This window comes from Euleptes europaea, chromosome 16, assembly GCF_029931775.1.
Source record: "Euleptes europaea isolate rEulEur1 chromosome 16, rEulEur1.hap1, whole genome shotgun sequence".
Lineage (NCBI taxonomy): Eukaryota > Metazoa > Chordata > Lepidosauria > Squamata > Sphaerodactylidae > Euleptes > Euleptes europaea.
The window spans coordinates 41,041,790-41,064,773 of record NC_079327.1 but is presented as its reverse complement, the minus strand read 5'-3'; the positions used below and the strand labels follow the sequence as shown (position 1 = coordinate 41,064,773).

Sequence of the window (22,984 nt, the reverse complement as noted above, 5' to 3'; positions counted from 1 at the left end):
ACTCTCTCGGATGAAGTTCTGAACTAGATATATAGATACCTGATATTATGTCTCTCTGTTTTGTTCTTGCCTTGCATTGTTGGATTTCTAGGAAGCTTATAGAAAAAGAAAATGGAACTGGAAGCATATAGAAAAGGAAAATGGAAAAAACTACAAAGACTGATTAAATTCAATAGGAGCTTATGATCCAGTTTCATCTTTGTGTACTGTACTAGCTGTATGCGAAAGCTAAATCTACATGAATCCCTAAGAGATAGTCTCACAACAGCTGGAAATCTAACATTTCTTTCCAGAAATATTTTTGCATCATTTCATTATTCTACTAAATGCTTTGTAAAATTCTGTCATTTTTTCCTCAGCCCCTTTTCCCTAAGAAGAACTATGAATGCCTAACTAGTTGTGAATTCCTGAAATATATCCTGTCGGTGAAGCAAGGGGACTGCCCAGCTCCGGAGAAGGCCAGCGGCTTTGCGGCTGCCTGTGTTGAAAGCTGCGAGGCTGACAGTGAATGCTCTGGCGTGAAAAAATGCTGCTCCAACGGATGTGGACATACATGCCAAGTACCAAAAAATCTGTACAAAGGTAGAGCTTGTTAGGAGGTATTCTTCGTAGAGCTTGTTAAAATAAAGCAGCTTTCACTTGAGAGCAGGATTGTGCGCTGTGTCGGACTATGGGAGGGGGGGAGAAAGAGAAAAAAATAAAGGCTTGCAGAACTGCCTGTCTCACAACTAGTTTGTGGTTAAGGACTTGCGAGCAGGTGCCTGGGCTGTTGCATTGCTTCCTCCAGCTGATCTCATGCATTGTTTTCCCCACACCTTTTCCCCACTTGCATTAACAAAAGTTGTTACAGGTTGTGTGTGTGTGTAAAGTGCCGTCAAGTCGCAGCCGACTTATGGCAACCCCTTATGGGGTTTTCAAGGCAAGAGACTAACAGAGGTGCCAGTGCCTTCCTCTGTATAGCAACCCTGTACTTCCTTGGTGGTCTCCCATCCAAATACTAACCAGAGCTGACCCTGCTTAGCTTCTGAGATCTGATGAGATTAGGCTAGCCTGGGCCATTCAGGTCAGTGCTGTTACAGGTTAGATCCATAAAAATTTCCCCTTGTGCTAGACCTCTTGGGCAAGCGGAAACACAAGAAAAAGACCGAGGTAGCTGCTTGCTGCTGGTCAAAGATAGAACATTTCGGAGGACATTGATTCATAGGGTCGCCATGAGTCAGAAGCGACTTGGCGGCACTTAACACACACACACAGCTGCTTGCATAAGGTAATCTTATTTTATTCCTGCTTGTGCAAGATATTGTGCAGCAAATTTATGGCTGCTATAATATATAGGGAAGAAAGATCTTGCACAAGATCTTGAGCGAGTGGAACCGCGCGAAGCCATTTATTTTTCTCCATCTGTATCTCTGAGTCCAAGCCTGTGTATAAAATGGACAAAGCAGGTGCAGAGGGAATCTAATGGACAAAGCAGGGGCAGGGGGAACCTAAAGACAAAGCTTGGTACCCAAAGGTTGGGTGGAAAATAACTCAATTATACTATGAAGTATATATTATAAAGCTCTCATGCAGACGTCTCTTTGGTTGATACTGTTATGCAAACCTTGATTGTAACGTCAGCCCAGTCCAGAAAGAAATATTCAGACTGCATTCCACATTTGTGTGCTTTTACATTTTAAAACATATTTTAATAACAATCTGACATCATAGGCACAGAGTTCATTTGGAATACATCCTTAAATGCATACCTGGGCTGTAACAAAAAAAATTATCTGTTGATTAATGTGTATGTGTGCGTAAGATGTTTTATTAGACCACTGATGAATACCTGAGGGATGAAACGCATTTGGCATGTGGTTTTAGACCATCAACCTTGTATTTGTTGCCGTATAGGCTTGCTTTTAATATCTGCATGAGTGCTTTATAATAAATATATTTCAGAGTATAATTGAGTTCTTTTCCACCCAACCTTTGGGTACCCATCCAAGCCTGTGTATGCCAGTGTTAACTATGGTTACTGTTAAATAGTGTTTGATCTTATTCAGAAATGGTTGTAAATGATTAAAATTTCTAAGTAATAGAGAATCCCAGTTTAACATTTCACCTTGATATAAACTTATTGTTAAATATGTTTAATATTGGTAATGGGAAAGAGAGTGCAGTTCCAATGTTCAATCGTGGTCTCTTGACCATTGTTGGGAAAAGACTTCTGTCCGTTCCCTAACAGCACATCCTGGTGTCATCAGCTCTTGTAGAGGGGGAGTGGGAACAAGTGTACATGCACCAACTCCAACTATATATAGTGGTAACACAGTTCTTATGTGTGTACAAAGTGTCTGCACATATGCTCCATTCCCATGTTTAAAAAGGTAAATGTCCCCTGTGCAAGCACCTGGTCATTCCTGACCCACGGGGTGACGTCACATCCCGACGTTTCCTAGGCAGACTTTGTTTTCGGGGTGATTTGCCAGTGCCTTCCCCAGTCATCTTCCTTTTACCCCCAGCAAGCTGGGTACTCATTTTACCGACCTCGGAAGGATGGAAGGCTGAGTCAACCTTGAGCCGGCTACCTGAAACCAACTTCCTGGGAGAAATTGTGGAAAACAGACATAAAGTTTACCAGATCGCAAGCTGTAAAAGAAAACTGGTATAAGATGTTCTACAGATGGCATTATGCACCGAAAGATCTGCAGAAGATGTACAAAGCAAATCAGGCAAATTGTTGGAAGTGCTCTGTTACAGAAGGGACATATTTCCACCAATGGTGGACATGCAAGAAAGTACAAACTTTTTGGAAAATGATACATAAAGAAATACAAGATCTAATGAAAACCAGTTTTCAACAAGAAGCCAAGTATTTCTTATTGGGTATTATTCCAACTCAAATTTCACCCAATCAAAGAGAGCTGTACCAATATGCAACAATAGCGGCGAGATTGCTATTGGTGCAAAATTGGAAAGATACCAGACTTACAGATGTGGATTACAAAAATGCATGAATATGCAATGATGTCAAAACTCTCCACCATGCTACATTATGAGGTGATCGAAGAGCACAAGCAGAAATGGAAACCTTTTTATGATAAATATGATAGTTCATAAGTATATACTTTAGTGTTATGAAATTGGCGATTGTTCTTTTCAATAGATTAAAGGGTAACATTAGAAATATCAAAAATGATATTAGAGTATCGATGTACGAATGATATAATAGTAATAATAGAAGAAAAAAGTAAGATTATGATAGAGATAATGATGAAGAAAGCCCGTACGCCAGTGAAATGAAAATGAAAATGAATGTAGTCCGATTACCCCTTTTCCTTTTCCCCTTTTCCCATGTCTTGTAATAAAAACAATTTAAAAAAACTTTAAAAAAAGAAACCAACTTCCATTGGGATCGAACTCAGGTCGTGAGCAGAGCTTGGACTACGGTACGGCAGCTTACCACTCTGCACCACGGGTCTCTTATTCCCATGTTTAGGAACATTTAAAAACAGTGCTACTGTCCTAGGGATGCAGCCTGAACATGTACACTTACTACATATGTGTGTTCTCCTACCACCATATGCCACCAGAATATGGCACATGTTCACATAAGTATATAGCTTCCAGAACTTTCTGTTGGAAGTTATTAGCAACAAACCACCTTAAAATGGATGTGATAATAAAGTATATATGCCAGATATAAATTTTATTAATCTCATGGACTGCCTATTCTACAAGAGTGATCTAAAAATTAGGGCAAAATACTTTTAGTTTCAGTACATGTATTTATCTCATTTAAATTCATCATTTTTGAAAAGCAACAACTGATTTGGAATTAGAATATGAGCTCTCTGTCAATAGTGGGCATAGGATCAGCCCTCTGTAATCATGAGAAATGATTATATGATTGTTCATTTTACTAGATTAAAGTGGGTTTTAATAAGACATCTTATGCACATAATCAAATAAGTGGCCATAAAATGTGGAGTTGTCATACTGTACAGTAAAGCTCTACAGTGTCAGGCCACACTGACTTGAAATTATATGATCATTTTAATATAGCAAATTCCACCATGTGTTGTCATAGATACGACTTGGAGGATAATCACATGTACATGATTTCACCTCCCTTTTTAGTTTGCCTTGACAATGCCATAGGGTGCAGTCCAAAGCAGACACTAAGCAAGGAGTTAGGTATCATGCATCCTTCTGACATAGTCTTTGTAGAACAGATCCTTACTGCTAGAGAAAGAAGCTGCTTAAACATAGAAAAATGTGCATTTCACTCTGTATTGCTGCCATAATGGCTATACTTTTTAATTCTGTCAAATTCTACTAATTAGTTTGTGTCTTTAAGGGCCCTTTTATACATGCCAAATAATGCACTTCCAGTCCACTTTCAATGCACTTAGTATCTGGATTTTATTGTGTGATACGGCAAAATCCACTTTCAAACCATCGTTAAAGTGCATTGGAAGTGAATTGAAAGTGTATTATTCAGTGTGTGTGAAAGCGCCCTAAGTAACGTCTTGAGGAAAGGCCAAATGTATGGAGTGTTGCTTTTCAGTTCACTGATTTATTAAACAATACTTTTTAAACTTTCCAAAGCTGGAACTTTCTTTTCCTTCCCTCTAGGTCAGATAATCTCTCTGTAATTAGGGATGCTCAAACACCTGCCAATTCAGCTCATTTCCCACTCACCAGTGATGATCAGGCATCCAATTAATCAAGGGACTGTTCTGTTCTCCTGCTGGGGAAGTTTTACTCAGTACACAGCAAAGTGCTTTGGGGCGGGGGAGTAGAATCACAAACCAACTCCCATCAGAGGATCATTTGGAAGTTGGCTTCTTCTGATCTCCCATCCTGGAGACTTTGCTTCCCCACAGACTTCACTTCTTCTTTTTTTCCAGCACCCCAAGCTGTGGGCTTGGGATGCAGAGAAGAGGAGGGAAACCAGCTTTTTCTACCCTCTCTCTTGTAATGTAGAGGTCAAAAGCGTTGCTTCTGTCCCCACCCAGCAAGGAGGGTAGGGTAAAGGTCCCTTTTGCATGTTCACTATGTAGCTATTTTGCTGAGGGGTGAGGTGAATAAGAACCTGAATCCCAGCTGACCCCCCCCCCCAATTAACTGTGAGATGGCTTCTGACCAAGAAAACAGCTGAAAATGTACTGTTCTTAGCATTACTCAGTGTGATGCAAACATATCCTTGATTTTGTCACATTCTTATTGTGACTGTCAAACAAGCTTGTCTGCCAAACAGGTTTGCTGAGAAACTCATGACATTCTTACCTATCACTAGGCTGAGGCAGCTGTGGAAGCCTGTTTAAATGAACAAATAGTACCATTCACAACTATAATTTTGTTGGAACTCAAAAATCTATACTAGTTTTAATTTCATTTATATCATTTGTAAGCCATTGTCCTCCTGACTCAGAGTGGCTCACAGAAAAACAATGAAATAAAAATTCCCAAATAATGTAATTAGGACAACAGATCCCAGGCCAGTCCTGATTGTTAGATCTACATAACTCAGGCCTCAGGCTACGAGCTGTGGGCTTACTCTTTGGCATGCACCCACAAGGCTTGCACCCACAAGGAGAGGAAGACAAAATTTACTCAGATGGAGCTCAGTTGCTGCTAGCTTGTTGACAACAAGGTCTTTCTCTTTCTCCATTCCCGCCATCAGAAATGCAGTGGGTTAGGTGCAATGGTTATGAATATGTAACTGCAAACTGTGGCTTCAGTCTAACCCACTCTAGCACTCTGAAATGTCATAGAAGGGCAGGATTGCCAACCTCCAGGTAAGGGCTGGAAATCTCCCGCTATTACAATTGATCTCCAGCCGACAGAGATCAGTTCCCCTGGAGAAAATGGCTGCTTTGGAGGGTGGCTCTATGGCATTGTACCCTGCTGAAGTCCTACCCCTCCCCAAACCCACCCTCCCAGGCTCCACCCCCCAAATCTCCAGGTATTTTCCCATCCAGAGTTGGCAACCTTAAAGGGCTTCAGGGAGTGATTTAACAGTTCCATTTAAATCGGCAGAATAAGTTCTTCAATTTGCATGGATCAAGAGCGTGCTTTTTTCTAGATCACCCAAAGCTTTTTTTTTTAAGTGCGTGTTATAGTTGCTTACCCTTTTCTGGATGCACACCTTAATGTGGTGAGGGGGTTTGTGTGTGTCAGGGAAGCTGACAGCAATACCGTAAGTGGTCTAGACTCTATCAAGAGACTAAACTCCTAGCAGAGTCACTCAAGACGGAATGGTCACAGCTGAGACACCAGACGAAGATGCATCCACCCCCTTAAGGGATCAATGGCCACATCTGCAGAAGAGAACAGGCAGTTCCAATGGGGGCAGAGGAATCCCTGAAGGTTAGCTACTGGGCAGCAGCAGTAGTGGAAGGTGACACTGGCGGAGGATCTTTCGTAGACAACGGCAGTGCCACCATGGCTAACCCTGGTTAGTACTGTGCAGAAGAAGGCACTGGTAAACCACTTCTGACCAACCTTTACCTTGAAAACCCTATGATGAGACAATCCAAAATGAAAAAAAGATATAGTGCTGGAAGATGGGACCCCCAGGTCGGATGGCACTCAATCTGCTACTGGGGTAGAGCAGAGAACAAGTATGAGTAGCGCTGTTTTTAATGATGTGATTGGACTAAAGCTGAAAGGACTTTCAGTGGTTGACATGAATAGATGCAAAAGGAAAGTCCGAAGCTGTTCGATGCATATAATAGGAACATGGAATTTGAGAAGCATGAATCAGGGTAAGCTTGAAATTGATAAACAGGAAATGGAACATATGGACATTTCAGTCCTGGGGGTAAGTGAATTAAAATCGACTGGATTAGGATAGGAAGAAAATAGATTCCTTTGAAATGTGGTGTTGGAGGAGAGTGTTACGGATTCCGTGGACTGCCAAAAAAACAAATCAGTGGATTATAGATCAAATCGAGCCTGAACTGACCCTAGAAGCTAAAATGACTAAAATGAGGCTATCATATTTTGGTCACGTCATGAGACGACAAGAGTCATTGGAAAAGACAGTCATGCTAGGAAAAGTTGAGGGCAGCAGGAAAAGAGGAAGACCCAACAAGAGGTGGATTGACTCAATAAAGGAAGCCACAGCCTTCAATATGCAAGATCTGAGCAAGGCTGTCAAAGTTAGGACATTTTGGAGGACTTTCATTCATAGGGTCGCCATAAGTCGGAAGCGACTTGACAGCACTTAATACACACACATATAGTTGCTTACACAACCAGATCTAACCAATTGAAACATATAAATTTTCTGTGTTTGCGGAAAGTTGTGGACATGTTATGGCAAAAGATTTCCCCAATGTGGGATCAGTAGTGCTGGCAACTGCACTTTAGTGACTGTCCCCAGTCTACTCCTTGACTTTTTGGATGCTTGCAAACTGTCCGAGATCTTCAACAGGACTTGTGTGCACCAACAGTGGGTCCAGCACACATCTGTAATGGCTCTCCTCCATACTCTGCCACAATCAAATTTTATTAATCATAAAAGAAAAAAACCCACTATTGTTTATCTGAAATGAAATAAATAGACCAAATCATAGTAATAGGCTGCTAAAATATATCTGTTGTCTCCCAAACCCTTCTTGGATCCTGCTGACTTACAAACAGCTTACAAACAGCAGATACTTATTGTCATTATACCAAGGCATTATAATTTTCTACCACTGTATGAAGACTAACTGTAATTAATGAACATACCCATCCCAGTGCTAATTAAAGGGTTCCAGGCCTTTACCTGGAACCCCGAGTTGCCAGCGCCGGGAAGGAGGAGCTTCCCCCCTTTGGCTTCAAAAGAGCCAATGAGAGGCGAGAGAGCTGGGAGGGGCAGGGCCGGCATGGAACGGACCAGAGGAGAGTTTTCCACTCTGGTCTGTTTCTCCAATATATTGGGTCAAAATGGTAAAACAGCAAGCTTCTCCTCTGATCTTGCCCTGCGCTGGCAATTGAGACTGATGTTCTCCACATTGTCTTCCCTATGGTTTTGTTCAGAGGGCACACAAATTTGTAAGGTTTAAATTAGAATATAACCTTGTAAACCTTTGGTTTTTAGAGATCTAGCCCTAGTGGCAATTCAAACTGTGACAGTGTGATATAGATTCTCCATTGATGGATCCTTTCTTTCTGGGGGAGGGTGGAGATATTTGAAAGTAGGCTTGTAGATGTTTTGAATAGACACAGAAACCCAGAGTATAGATGTTTGGATTTGACAGATGCCATTTCTGACCTTACTAAAGTTAATGAGAACCTGGGCCTATTGCCTTCAAAGTGATTAAGGGTTATAACAAATGGATACACTTAGGGTTTTTCCCACACGTGTTATTTCCATCGGTTGTGTACGCTTACTGTATCAGTTTTTGTTTGTTTTGCTTTCTATAGGGGTCACTTTGATTACTTTAAAGGTCTTCATGAAAAACCTGGAGAAACAGCTAGGAAAGAGCAAAGAAACCACTAGAGGGAGCAAAAACGTGCAGGGGAAAAAAGACCCAGTATGGGCCCACAGCCGACGAAATAACACATGTGAAAAAACCCATAGGCCTGGATGCTGAATAAAAAGGCTAAAAGATTTACACTTTTCTAAGAGGCTGAGCATGTAGAGTTTGGAAGACTAATTTATACTACAATAAAGGAAGATGCTGAACTTTTTTACTTAACAAAAAGCACATTTCTGAATGAAAACGCATGTGGACATAAAATTAATGAATCTGGTTGCAGTGGAATCTTCCAAAATGCACTTGTGATATGCTCTACTTCTTAGTGCCCATGAGATCCATCTGCACACAATTACAACCACCAGAGGGGCTGAGTTATTTTCAGTCAAGTGAATCCAACTGACTTTAATGAAAAGCAGATGGAATTTTTTTAGCATTCAAATTGCAGAAATATTGTACATAATAATTAAAGAATGTTAAAATGCTGAAATATGAACTGATGTTAACAGTACTTGTTGCAGTACATGAAGATGGGTGGATATTCTTTGATACCTAGGGTTAAACGTGTGCTAATAGGGGCTTGCATGCTGGTTTTTATTGCTGGTGGTGTAGGGTTATTCATCACATATATATATGTTTGTTTATTGTAGTAGATTTGTGTAATTGGAACACTTCTGGGAAGGGTTTATTTTAGATCTCTAGAAAAGGCAGTTTGTTTATCCAAGAAAGTGTAGAAGCTAGAAAGATAAACCTCAGATTTTCCAAATTTATAAATCATGTTGGGAGTGAGTCAAGTGGATCAGACAAATGTTTAACACAAATCCCAGCAGGTCTGGAGTTGCTTGAAGAAATGGAGATATACACTTGCATATATGCAGTGGGAGAAAACACAGTTCTAGAGAGTGGAACTACAAATTACAACAAACAAAGGCTTGCTGCTAAACCTGGGAGTGTTGTGTTGAGGCCACCGCTTCCATATTTCCAAGATGTAATAAACTTGTCCATGTCCTAATATCACAGCTTTGTGCACTTTCCTCTAATGCCAGCTAATAATGTGGAGCAGGCATAAAGAACTATATAATGTTGTGTCATTTGGATGAGTGTAATTTTGCATGTAATGAAGAAGGATTCGAAATGGGATTTCTGTTTTTAGTGGCATCTTTAGCATAAGTTCTAGAGCAGTTATTCTGAAGTCAAGGCTGAATCTTTCTGTCTCTTTCTGTCTAGCTAGTACATTTTTACAATAAAATGGAAGGATAGGATAAAAAGAGTAACTGGTCCAGGGTTATGCCATGGCAGAATGGGAATTTGAATCCAGGTCTCCAAGAGCCTAGTTTGACATTCCAGCCACTGCGGAATACTAGCTTTGCTTTCAGGGATTCAAAATGTGTTGCTGTTAAAACTCAGTTGTGAAGACATTTGTTAAAAGCATTCGCCTTTTCTTGAGTGAGAAACCTTTTTGATTATGAACCTTTTAAAATTGAATTATTAATATGCTTTACTAAAAATAAAGAGACAGTGTGGTGTAATAGTTGAACTAGGACCAGGGAAAGCCAAATTTGAATCTCAAAGCCAAGTTTGAACTCATCTATGGAGTTCATTGGATGACCTTGGGCCATGCACTCAGCATAACCCACTTCTCAGAGCTGTTGTGAGAATAAAATGAAGGAGAGGAAGGGCAGAATAAAAATATAAGTAAGGCAATGTGTATTGTATGATAAAATCATTCTACATATATTATGCAGAGATTTCTTGCTGTTATATATTTCAGGTGTCCCTTTGAAACCCAGAAAGGAATTAAAGTTTACTGAACTTCAGACTGGGCAGTTGGAAGTTAAGTGGTCTTCAAAATTCAATATTTCAATTGAGCCTGTCCTCTATGTGGTACAAAGGAGATGGAACTATGGGATTCATCCCAGTGAGGATGATGCCACCAGTTGGCAAACTGTGGCACAGGTCAGTTTTTCCTTAACAAGTTTTTCATTTTAGGTCCTTCTTTGTTAATATTGTTGATAATCTTTCATATATCACTTGTTAAATATAGTGCATGTGAATGTGTGTTATTTTTACTGACCTCACAATGTTATTTTATTTATCAGAACATTTCTACCCTGCCTTTTCTCATGACTCAAGGCAGCTAACAATATTTTTTTTAAAATTCAGCTAAAACGTGAATACAACAACAAACCCCACATCTCTCCCTCCCCTTTAAAAGATGCCTACCATTCAAACCCTCTCAAAAGCCCGGGCAAACAAGCAAGCCTTGCAGTGCCTTTTGAAGCTGTTCAAGGAGGGAGCTCCCCTCACCTTCTCAGGGAGGTCATTCCACAGAGTAGAAGCCATGATGGAAAAGGCCCAGGCTCTGGTCGAAGCCAGGCAGGCCATACTAAGTGGTGGGATACAAAACAGATGGCTACCTGAAAGCTATAGTTTATAGCACAGAGAGATATGGAAAGAGACAGGGCAAAAATGCATGGTCACATTAGCCTCCTTTATTCCCTGTTTCAGGCAGGATTTAGCCAGGATCGAACGCACATTCGGCGAAATGCATGCGTTTGATCCTGGCTGAATCCTGGCTGAAACAGGGAATAAAGGAGGCTAAAGCGATCATGAGTTTTCGCCCACAGTCCTTCAGATAATGTGGGTCTCAGGTCATGAATGACTTTAAAGGTCAAAACCAGCATCCTGAATTCAACTTGGAAATAGACTGGCAGCCAATGTAGCTATTCCAAAATGGGCAACATATGTTCCCTGTGGCTGGCCCCTGACAATAATTGGGCTGCTGCATTCTGGACCAGCTGTAGTTTCCAGGTTTTCTTCAAGGACAGCCCCACATAGAGCATGTTGTAGCAATCCAACCATGAGGTTACAGAAGCATGGATCAGTGTGGCCAGGTCAGCTAAGTTTAGGTAATGAGAAAGTTGGCAAACCAGATGCAGCTGATGGAAGGTGGTCCAGGCCACCTTGCCAACCTGCTTTAGAGGTAGGCAAGGTCCATGAGCACCCCCAAGCCCTTAACCTGCTCTAGAAAGCCATGTCCATACCATTTACAAGTAGATTCAGTGCCTCTAGAATATCAGCCTTTCCTATCAGCATTACCTCTGTCTTGTCAGGTGGCGAAGGCAGAACAAGCTGAATCTGGATCCAGAGAACAGCCTCAGAGTACCAGATCAGAACCAAGATGGGTGCATCTGGAAGCTTGGATAATGACTGGGTGTCATCTGTAAATTGGTGACACCCAACCCCAAAGCTCCCGACAATCTCATTCAGTGGCTTCATATATATTAAAGAACCCTGTCGCACTCATCAAGACAAGTCCCGCCCAGTTGATTTCTGCACCTCGGGTGGAGACTCGTTGTGTCTGGTCAGACGGAAAAGAGTGAAAACACCAAAGGGCCCTTAACACCAACTCCATATTCAAGTCGGTAGATAAGAATGGAGTGGTCAACTGTGTCAAAAGCCATTCTGTCAGCTAGATTCCAGTGGGATTTGTTAGTCTGTTGTAGCAAAAACTGTGGAGTTATTCCACAGGTGGCACGAAGAAAGATTTTTCTTCATCAGTTAGGGTAGGTCTAAGTCAAACTTCCACTTGGTGGATAGTGAATATATATTCTTAACAGATCTTTGTTTATGAGTAGAACTCCTTAGGTTACATGTTACAGTCTAGTTCACTGTGAGAGGTAAAAGCAATCAGTAAATATGTCTTACCGTACAAGGAGTGGTGATTAGTCGTAGAGAATAAAATGTACAAAACACTATGAATTTTGTGCAATATTTCACAAAGTTTCAACTTGTACTTATGGCTACCAAGAATGTAAATAATAAAACATTACCATTGTTCTCATGCCTCAACGTAAAGCAACATAACGCAAACAGACTGTGTGATAACCCTCAGTATAGTTAATGCTTTTCTCTACAGACCACAGATGAAAGGATACAATTGTCTGACATTAGGCCCAGCAGGTGGTACCAGTTTCGAGTGGCAGCCATTAATGTGCATGGAACAAGAGGCTTCACAGCTCCCAGCAAGCACTTCCGCTCTTCAAAAGGTGTGTGTTAATTTCCTGCATCTGATTTTCTAGATTCAACAGGAAATGGAACTCAATTTTCTTACTATTTTTGGACTTGAGGATTTTTAACAGGTGGGTTTTCTGTGTTTAATTGTACGAATGGGCTCATTTTTTTGGAGTTACTGTATACTTTATAGATGCCACTGAAATTTTATTCTTCAAGGGATAGCAGAATGAATGACTCCCTATTCTCTCAGTATTAATAATAACAATTGGGGTTCTGTTATGACACTAACTCCATATTCAAGCCAGTAGATAAGAATGTAGTGGTCAAGTATCTGAAAGTCTTTGAACATGTTGTTTTACCGGTAATTCTGAAGAGTAGGTTTATGCGATTTGGAGGTCTAAACACTGTACAGTGTTGATTAAATAGGGTGTGATTAGTCATTCTAACATTTTATGATTTTAAGAAAATGGGGAACCATTGATACATAGAATGTGTCTTTTTTGTTATTTTTTGTCCATGCACATAGTATATCAAAACTAAGCATTTCTGCCTCACTGCTCATTCTGTAGGGTTTCCAGCTGCATTTCAGGATATAAGTATGTTTTCACTGAGAATCAAAGGTCCAGGAAAAGAAAAATCAATTCACAAAATTGCATTTTGCTTGAGAAATACAGAGTTCTAAAAATATGACCTTTTTAGTATTTAAACTAGCAGAATGACTTTCCTGGCTCAGATCAGAGGACTGTCTAGGTGAGTCTCTGAAAAAGGCCAATCAATCCCTTAAGAAGTTCACAAGCAAGATGTAAGAAGAGACCCAACCATAAATTTAAATAATAAATGTTTATAAATGTGTTAACCTCTAGATATGTGCACACTCTGCGGTGTTCTGTTACTTCTATATGCTGTGTTGGTCCATCTGGATGCTTGTTTAAATCCACTGTGTTTCTACTTATCACATTTTGTGTGTAGGCTTGTATGTGAGCATTAGGAAAATCCCACAAGGAACAAACAGTTGCTCTTAAATTCATTATTATAACCACAGTTATAGATTCGGTTTGGCAGATGGCTGTCTCTGTTCATCGTTCCTTGCACCTATGGTACCGTCAACCCCTGGCTGTCAGCTTTGGGCAGTTTCTGTTGCTGTCCACTTCGGGTGTTCTCAGAGAGCCTGGATAATTAAGACCTTCCGTGACACTGGGCAGTTGTCATATTAAAATATTGGTGTTATGCTTTGTGCACACAACTGAATTGGTTCATTTGTATATTGCAACATACATTGTTTCTTTTTTGTTTTTTGTGTGTTGTAAATCTCTTTGGTTTAGCCTACCTTTTTTGTTTGGGTATTTTCCCTTTTGGTGGGGGTGTTGAGTACAGGACTTCGCTTTACAGAAGCTATGCTGTTTCTCTTCAGTGGGGTTTGTTCTTCTTATTTAATGATTTTGTCATTAATAACTCTTTCTACCAATTTTCCTGGGACAGGCATTAAGTTAACAAGTCTATGGTTTTCTGTTATTTCCTGGATTCCTTTTTACAGCATCCTTTTTTTAAAAATTAGTGTGACATTGGTTGTTTTTCTTCTGGCACAGAGGATAATTTTATGACAAATGATATATTCTTGTTAGAAGACCAGAAATTTAATTTTTGAATTCTTTTAGAACTTTTGAGTGAATATATCTACAATTGTTATTATTATTTGAGGGTGAGGGTGACCTTTGAAAATTAAATTTAAATGAAACCATAGCATTTCTCTAGACTTGTAAACAATATGGCTAAGTGGCTCAAAATTTTAGAAAAGAATTTTCATTAAATAGTAATATGGAATATACTTTTTTCTCAACTTGCATTTTTAGCCATGGGTGTATAAAAGAAGGTGAGGCATGCTTAAGTCCCACTATAGTCATTGGGAGTTCAAGCTCTCAACTGTGTTCCTAAGCACTATTGACTGAAACGTAAAGGGACTTAAGTTTTTGAAATGCACCTAGTTTCTGTGATCCAGAGTACCATGGAAGCAACAGAAGGTGGAAAACACACAAGTATACTTAACAGTAAACAGTGCTTATAGCACAATCCTATGCAGAGTTGCTCCAGTAAGACCATTGAAATAAATGAGCTTAGTCTGGCATAACTCTCTTTAGGATTGCACTGATAGTTTGTTATGTCTGCTGAGTGGAGCTCCATATGGTGTAATATATTTGGTAATGCATGCATTGCTACATTTCCCAGTGTGATTTATTGTGTTGTCCCACACAGCTGTCTTTTGAGCACATTGCTGGGTGGAGATTTTGCGTACCTTGTAAAGGGGCTTTTGTGTAAAGTTGAATGCACACAAATTCTGTTCATAAGATAAAGACAGTTGTACCTGTATCTTAAGGTAGAAACTGTTTCTTCACTCTCTTACCTTTAAGAGAAAGGAAACAACAGTCACAGTGCTAGATTTGGTAAAGTTTGTCTCATATTGAGTTACAACAAATCACTGAGAGAAGCTTTCACAGCCCATTCCTGAGGTGCGCCGGTGGGCGCGCCCAAAGCCCTTAGGAGGCCGATGAAGGCCTCCGCCGGCGCAGGGGCCCACAACGCCGGCACCCGGAAGGCGCACACCGATGTGAGTGGCCCCAGCGCCGGCGTGCAGGCCCGGACACCAGTCCTCGGCCACTGCCACGGCAGTGCTGGGCCCGGACGCCACCGCAGCCTCCTGTTGGCCTCCAGCCACCGGCACAGGCTGTGGCGGCAAGACGGGAGGCGTTCCGGCGCCCCTGAAGGCATTCCCGGGGCGTTCCACCTGGGGGCCGGGGCCGGCATTAGTTGGCCTCCTGAGCCATTTTGGCTCAGGAAAGCCCCCCTTTTTTGTTGTTGAGATATGCCAGCTTTTTGCGCCTGGTAGAGATTTCAGTGGTGCTGAAACCTCCTTAGGAGGCAACGCCGCTGGATTGCTTCCTAAACCCAGCGCAGGCATTCCTCTCTGGAATGCGCTGTCAGTCATGTAGATGTTAATATAGAACTACGGCATTTATTGGTGAAAATATAATGAAGAGAAAGTGTAACAGCCAGTTCTAACAAGAAGACTTTAGTATAGACTCTAATAAAAAGCTAATGGTGATATGAATAAGACCTTAGTTTTGATACAATAATTTTGCCACATGAAAAGATAAAAAAAGGACAAACATCTCTGATAGTTTGAGTACACTGGATAATTAGCTGAATGTTTGGACCTTGTCCTTAAGTCCATTTTGTTTTCTCTATCCTGTGGCCAACTTCTGTACAGTCCTGTTGTGTTGAAAACAGAACACAAAAGTCAGAACAATCTCCATTAAAATAGACGCTGCTCTTGAAATTGTGAAGCATCCACCACAGCTTTTACTGCTTTTCCCCCTTAAGATGAAGGACATTGTGATTATCCACAATATACGTTTCAAGAGTAAACAAAGCAGAAATCATTGTTTTCACAGGACATAACTGCCCACGCTGGATATGATTTCATGCATACACCTAAACTGAATGTTAATGAAATCCGAACAGACACCCACTTGTAGCAATAAAGATTTATCTGTGGCTCCTTTGGGAACAGTTATATTTTTACATTGTTAAACAGCTGGGTTATATGTTCCTATTCCAATGGGCAAAGCCAATCCCTCTACACGTGCCCTGGAAGTATTTCAGTGCTGGAATCTTGTCTGATGTGTCTTTTGCAGGGAGTTACAACTGTGATCCAGTTTTAAATAAGAGCAAAACACCCCCATCTTAATGCCTGAAAGGATTATGAATTATAGCTAACCTTGCTGTTACATACATAGTGGAAAATATGGTATCCATATTCCTGCATATGTTTGTGCACTCCACAAGTTGCTGTTTGCTTTCTAGAGCCTTACCTCTGAAATAAAATTCAGTTAGTATTTAAGATGCTAGAACACTCCTGGTTTATAAACTGCACAATACATTCCCTGAATGGGTTTTTGTGGGAAAACAATTGCTACTATACATTTTAAGAAAATTCTAACCCCCAGGCTCAAGAGAAGACCTGGACAGAATTTGGCTTTGCACTTGGGAAGTCTTATCTTTACTTTGGTTTAGCAGTATCTGTGAACCACAGTGGCTTTGTTTCTTCTTGTAGTTGGAAAGGAAGAGAATAGTTCTCTCTCTGTAATATTTCTAGACCTCTTATCAGAACTTAATGTAAAATAAAAAGTAATGTAAATAGGAAATTAACAGAAATTTGATTTTAAGCAGTAGTGGTCTTCCCGGTTAAGGACAGAGACAAATAGTTCACGAACATAGTCTGTTGGGTATTTCTTGGCCAAATAAAATGTAAAAAAATGCTGTATTTGCAGTGAGTATGATGTCAGTCTTGACCTAAAGATATCTTCCTTTCTGGAAGTGAGAGGAGATATATCTGTCACATTGTTTAGTTCAGAGCTTATTCACAGGAAAGATTCATCTATGAGCCAAACTCCATGGTTATTGTTTGCCTTAGCTACATAACTGGCCACCAAGAACTGGATTATAAATCATAGCTATCGCTCTGTGGCTTCAGTTCTGTTTCCTTCACATAGGTGGATTTGTCAAATGACTACAAAACTAATGAACCTGAAGCAGCAGCAGACAAATTACATTCATACCTTAATGCCTCCCATCCAGTTTGTGTTCATTTTTGAATGTAGAGGTAGTGGGTAAGGATTATGTATGCCTTGCTCAGCCTTGCCTTTATGCTCTGTGAGGAAGAAAATAAACATGTTCTGTAAAAAGACAATGGCACACTAGGGCTTTAAAATGTGAAATGACATACAGATAGTCATTACTTTCTACAGCAAATGTAGAAAAAAGAAAGGAGGATAGAAAGGTAAGACACAATTACCCCTTGCTCTGCTTGGCAAAACGTAAGGGAAATGATTCCCGCACCCCCCAGTTTCAGCACAGAGACTTCACACTTGGATTGTGATGCCTAGGGCTTGCCCTACTTGGATTATGGTCATAATCACTCCTTCTATATGAAGTAGAATTTAAATTAAAAGAAGAAGGAAAAGCAGAATGCTCCTGTGCACCAACTGCTTTGACTCTTTTTTTTCTATCCAAGTAAGTGTCATGCAGGAAAATGTGGATATTTAAACAGATTTGTAGTGGTTTAAGTGCCACATGCATAATTTATATTTGAGCACCTGTCCAAGAAGTATCATGACAAACAACCTTAGATTTCACTGATATTTGCTGAACTTAATTGCAGATAAGGTCAAGGCAGTAAGCATTAACTGATGTACTGTCAATTTGTACGTGGGTGTTTGTGGGGATTCCTGCTAAGATTTTAACAGTTCTGATGTGAATGCTTTGCTTCAAAATGATTAGAGGAAGAAAGAACTTCTGTGTATATAATATGATAAGCACTTCTTGTCTCCAATTTACATGATGCACACTGGCAGCCCATTCCTGGGGGGGGGGGGAGGAGATCCACAGGCTTCCCAGCTACCGCAGAGAAAATAAAAGTTTTAACACAAAAAATGGGGAAAGGGAGGGAAAGCCCCATTGCAAAAAGCAAGTTTGCATCATCATCAAAAAAAAAAAAAAAAAAAAAAAAGGTGGTGCGGCCACACTGCAGCTCAAAGGGGCACTCCCAGGGTGAAAGGGGTTTGGAAGCTGACTAACGTCAGCTCCGCCCCCTGTAACACCCCAGGAACACCTTGCCAGTGCCTGCTGCCTCTTCCAGGATTTTGCTTGTGGCATGGCTGTGCTGGTGGCGGAGGCTGGCACAGCTCTGCAGCTCCTATGCACCGAGGTGTGTGCCACCTGGGACAGGGTAAGTGCCCATTACCCCCGGATAAACGGGCACTTATGCCTGTGCGGGGTCACACCAGCTCCTATGGAGCTTCGCTCCTCCCTTCAACAATGCATGCAGAACCTGTGATTACTATGATTCATATTAACCTGTACAACATACTTGTGGTTTTGCTATCAAGGGAAGTATTTTATTATATATGCAAGACAATGTTTTATTAAAATGCTTGTGATCATTTGGTGTATGAAATCTGATACCCTTCACTGCGGTGTCCATTCACATGAGCTGTTGGGGACCTTGAGGGGTTACTTACGGTGAGCTTCCTATTGTAACATCTATTCGTTCTTACCTAAGTGGCTTCCATTCCTCTCCCTGGCCGAAAGCTTTTCCCTGTACATTATGTTAGGTGTGTTCTGATGACTGTTGGTGCAAGGGTATTGGACACAACATTTTCCTGGGGATCTCCTGAGTTGTGCATGCTTGTGTCCTAATTACTGTATTTGAGGAGTTCTTATGGAGTCTTTTTGGCAGCGTGTGAGTGGGAGAGGGCATGAAATGGGTTAAGTAATGCCATCTTTTTGTTCCTTCCATTGCCACATGTTGGTAGGTGTTTGCCATGCACCACTAATGCAGTACATCTTTGGGAACAAGGTAACAGTTTTGCGACAGACGCTTGGGAAGTGGTTGTGGTTGGTCCATTAGGTGTCTTTTCTAATGCTGTTTTCTTTATCCTACTGCTGTTGGGGCTAAGGTTCAGTGGTAGAGTATGCGTTGGCATGCAGAAGGCCCTTAGATCAATCACTACCCCCCAAAAAAAAGAGGTAGTAGATTATATAAATGCTGTTTAAGACCCTAGGGAGCTGCTTCCACTCAGAGTAGACTATGCTGAGTTTAATATACCAATGGTCTGGCTCAGTATAAATCAGCTTCATGTGATTTTTATTGATGTTGCAAGAATGTGGGTATGCCAACTAGCATCATACTAGTGTGAGCCCTGACGTAGTGTCAGCCATTCTAAATGGAGCATAGGATTGCCCTGTAGGTCATAACAGAGGTTGTTAGACTATATAAGAGGCAACAGCTGAAGTTCAAATTAACATTAATTTATGGGAATTTTGTTGAATCAGTTCAACACAGTTGGTCACCCCATGGGTCAGGAATGGCCCGGTGCTTGCACAGGGGACCTTTACCTTTTTAAGATAGAAGTGGAGTTTGGAGGAATGGCTGGGCATTTAAGCCAAAGTACCTTAAGTGTTACTTATAGAAAAGAAGATGAAAGGGGGTGGCCCAGAAAGCAGCTAGGTGACTCAGATGGTTTCAGCTGTCCCTAATTTGCAACTGTGAAGAGGTTAGCTGGACATCTGGCTCTGATAAGGGAGGTTTCTGGGCTTATCAACTGCAGGGAAAAGTGACCCTAACAACTGCTGATGGACATGCTTGGCCTTGCCTGGTCACCTTCTGGAGATATCCCAAAATGGCTGCCAGCAAATTTCCGTTTTGTTTCTGGCAGCACATCAGAGCCCTGCTATTTCATCTTCGCTCTGGTCATGCTCACCTCGCCAAGATGTGCCCATGAGCCTAGGGCTGGCAGGTGCCTGTAACAACCGACCCAAGAAACTTGATGGGTGGAAGGGGTCTTCCATTTAAACCAATGGGAAATAATAATGGAATACTGTTGTGGAAACGACACAAAAATAACAAAAGAAATAATAATGAAACAAAACCATACAAAACAACCCAATAACAATACTGGAATCAATAACAAAAATAAAAGTGAAAGAAACTCCCATGCACAAATCTATTTTACCCACAAAAGAGTTTGAGTTGGATGAGTTGAAATGCTCCCTCTTTGCCAAGTGATAAATAAATGTATTTCAGTCTGCTAATCATTAAATAGGAAGCCCTGTCTACTTTATTAGTAATAGTGTCAGTTTGTACACTGTAAATGACAGAATTCTTTCAGTGAGACCATTTATCTTGGTGATTATCTGATGAAATAATGTTCCTGGAAAGTTCATTTAGCATCTTGTTCACCATTTCAAAAAATTTCAAGTGAACTATGTATTAAATGAACAAATGTCTGGTGTCAGTTGTTTAATGTCCAATTACATTTCTAACTTCTGGCTTGAAGTACAGTTCTGTTTTGGCCTAGAGCATGAATAAAAGTGTTCTTTTTCAATTCTATTGTTATAACAATTGGAGCTTAGTAACATACTGTAATCATTAGCAAATATTTTACTCTAGACAATATGTTTTTAAATTTATGACTAGAGTAGAGGCCAAACAAGAAGAACAGCACAAGCTCCAATTTCAAAATACATTCACAACCAATGTTCAATAGTCAAAGGACTTGCACATCATATACACAAAATACAATTGTACCATGGATGTATAAAGAGTTCAAAACCAAAAGGTAAGTGGAAACATATCCAAATAGTCTTAATGGTTACAAAAAATTCAAACCATCAATGGTTCATAGAAACCCCAAAGGTGTGTTCCCAAAGATGGCAAGCACAGAGGAGGAGGCCTTTCTAGGATGGAACTGCAACAGTAGCAGGGGTTGATCATGTGCAGTAGAGGTGATAGAAGCAATTCCAATACCAGCAATGCTGCTCATGTGCAGTAACTGGTAGTTAGATCGTGCGCAATAGGAACTGCTGAAGGAACTCAGTTGCCTTATTAAAGGAACCAATGTGTACAATGAGGAATCCTCAGTCATACATAAATATCAAACAACCATGGTGCAGAGGGGAGGTTCATGGATATGTAGATTCCAGATTGTGTTCACGTTTCGCTTGAGGGCTTCATCAGCCAATAGTACACAATGTCATTCATCAGTGTTGAATTCTCTTAGACCCGCAGGTTCAATATCAGTCATCAAGTATTTGGATATGTTTCCACTTACCTTTTGGTTTTGAACTCTTTATACATCCATGGTACAGTTGTATTTTGTGTATATTATGTGCAAGTCCTTTGACTATTGAACATTGGTTGTGAATATATATATATTGTATTTTGAAATTGGCACTTGTGCTGTTCTTCTTGTTTGCACTTGCTATTTTACAGCACTATTTGTAACTTGTTGTTAGAGTGTAGACCAGGCTGAAGAAAAGTTTAGAAGAATGACACAGAACACCAGAGTGGGGAAATAAAACCACAACTGTATGGATGACAGATTTTACAGCATAGGTGAGTAGCAGAAGGTGCCACTGCTAGCGGTGAACCTCCCTCCCCACCTGTTGGGGTAACCAGGGAAAAAGAACTGGTTAAAAGGCAAGAAGGGATGGACACTGCTGTTCATACCTGTCACCTGCCTGTTGTGAGTATGGTCAGCATACTGCCCCCGCTGAGGTGGCCTCCATGCCCCTTGCCCCTGAGTCACTTAAGGGAATTCCCTCTTTTGGGTCATACAGGGTGACCACCCTTGCATAACCCTGTACTGTTTCCCCAGCCCATTGCCTAAATGCGACCCAGCCTGTTGTAACGACAAAAACATATTTAACAGTGCAGTCTTTAAAGTTAGGTAAGGTTTCCTTTGCTGTGAAGAAGGTGCAACCCCCAGAGGCATTGGCCAATTGCAACCCTTGAGGAAATGTAGTTCCATAGTATTCATTCATGTCTGTTTATGCCAGGATGACATGAAGTGTTTAATACCTTGATGAGTTTTAATTCAGCACTTTCACATTGTATATTCCCTTTGATTTTGTTTTGTTTTGTTTGTGTGTGTGGTAGAACAGTGAATTTCAAGTCTGTAATAGTATTTTCTCCTACTGGTTGCTGGATGTTGTAATTTCTTATGTCCATTTTAAAAAATTATTTATACATTTCTATGCTGCCTTTTCTTCAATACTGGGTCACCAAGGCAGCAGACATCAGAATTTGTGTACATTTGTTCTCCCACACCGAGATCAACACGTCTGTCCAGTGAAGGCAATAGAAGGGCATTGTTGGTATGTGATGGCATATATTAAATTGGATGGTGTTCAATGAACCCAGTATGGTGCGGATTATATTATTAGTTCTGATCAAACCTTATATTGACAATTTAAATTTGAAAGATTCATGATGGAATTCATGGAAAGCTTCTCTGCCTTGCTCCCCATCCTGTAATTCAGGTGCTGAAATATGCGCAGTAGTTCCATGGACCACCATTTTAAGTTTCCTTCTTTGCTTTTTGTCATCAGACCCATCAGCTCCACCTGCCCCGTCCAATCTCCGGATTGCCAACTCAACTCCAAACAGTGATGGAAGTGTTAGTGCAAGGATTGTTTGGGATCTCCCTGAGGAACCTGATATCCCAGTCCATCACTACAAAGTGTTCTGGAGCTGGACGGTTAACAGCAAGTCTCTTGTTCCCACTAAAAAGAAGAGAAGGAAGACAACAGATGGGGTAATAAAGGGGTTGTTTTTTTTTTTTTTTAAGAAAAACACGTACACGTGTGTGCACTTTCTAAAGAAAAATATTGCCATAGATTTATTGTTGGCATTCCTCTGATTTGCATGAATCTTATCATTAGCCTGGTCTTCAAAAGTAAATGTTAGAAGAGATCGAGATCGATATATTATAAGTCAGACAATTCTAGGGAATGAATGAGATGTATTGAACATGAAGCCTATTAACAGTTTCTGTTTACTGGTAAATATTATTACGTAATTTAATTTCATATTATTGGTCTTAGCGATCTTCAAGTCCTTTTCTGAGCAAGTGAATTCAAAATTCTTTTAAACTAGGTGTGTTGAGCTGCCACTG

The 22,984-nt window shown here is 40.6% G+C and overlaps 1 protein-coding gene across 1 annotated transcript in view; it reads left to right on the top strand.

The window, feature by feature from the left end:
* ANOS1 (anosmin 1) overlaps positions 1-22,984 on the top strand; it is a 121,341-nt gene that overhangs the window by 77,620 nt on the left and 20,737 nt on the right. Inside the window, exons 4-7 of the mRNA XM_056861788.1 lie at positions 360-582; positions 10,228-10,412; positions 12,376-12,505; positions 22,419-22,624. Of these exons, the coding sequence (XP_056717766.1) occupies positions 360-582; positions 10,228-10,412; positions 12,376-12,505; positions 22,419-22,624 (744 nt within the window). The remainder of the gene's footprint in view (positions 1-359; positions 583-10,227; positions 10,413-12,375; positions 12,506-22,418; positions 22,625-22,984) is intronic.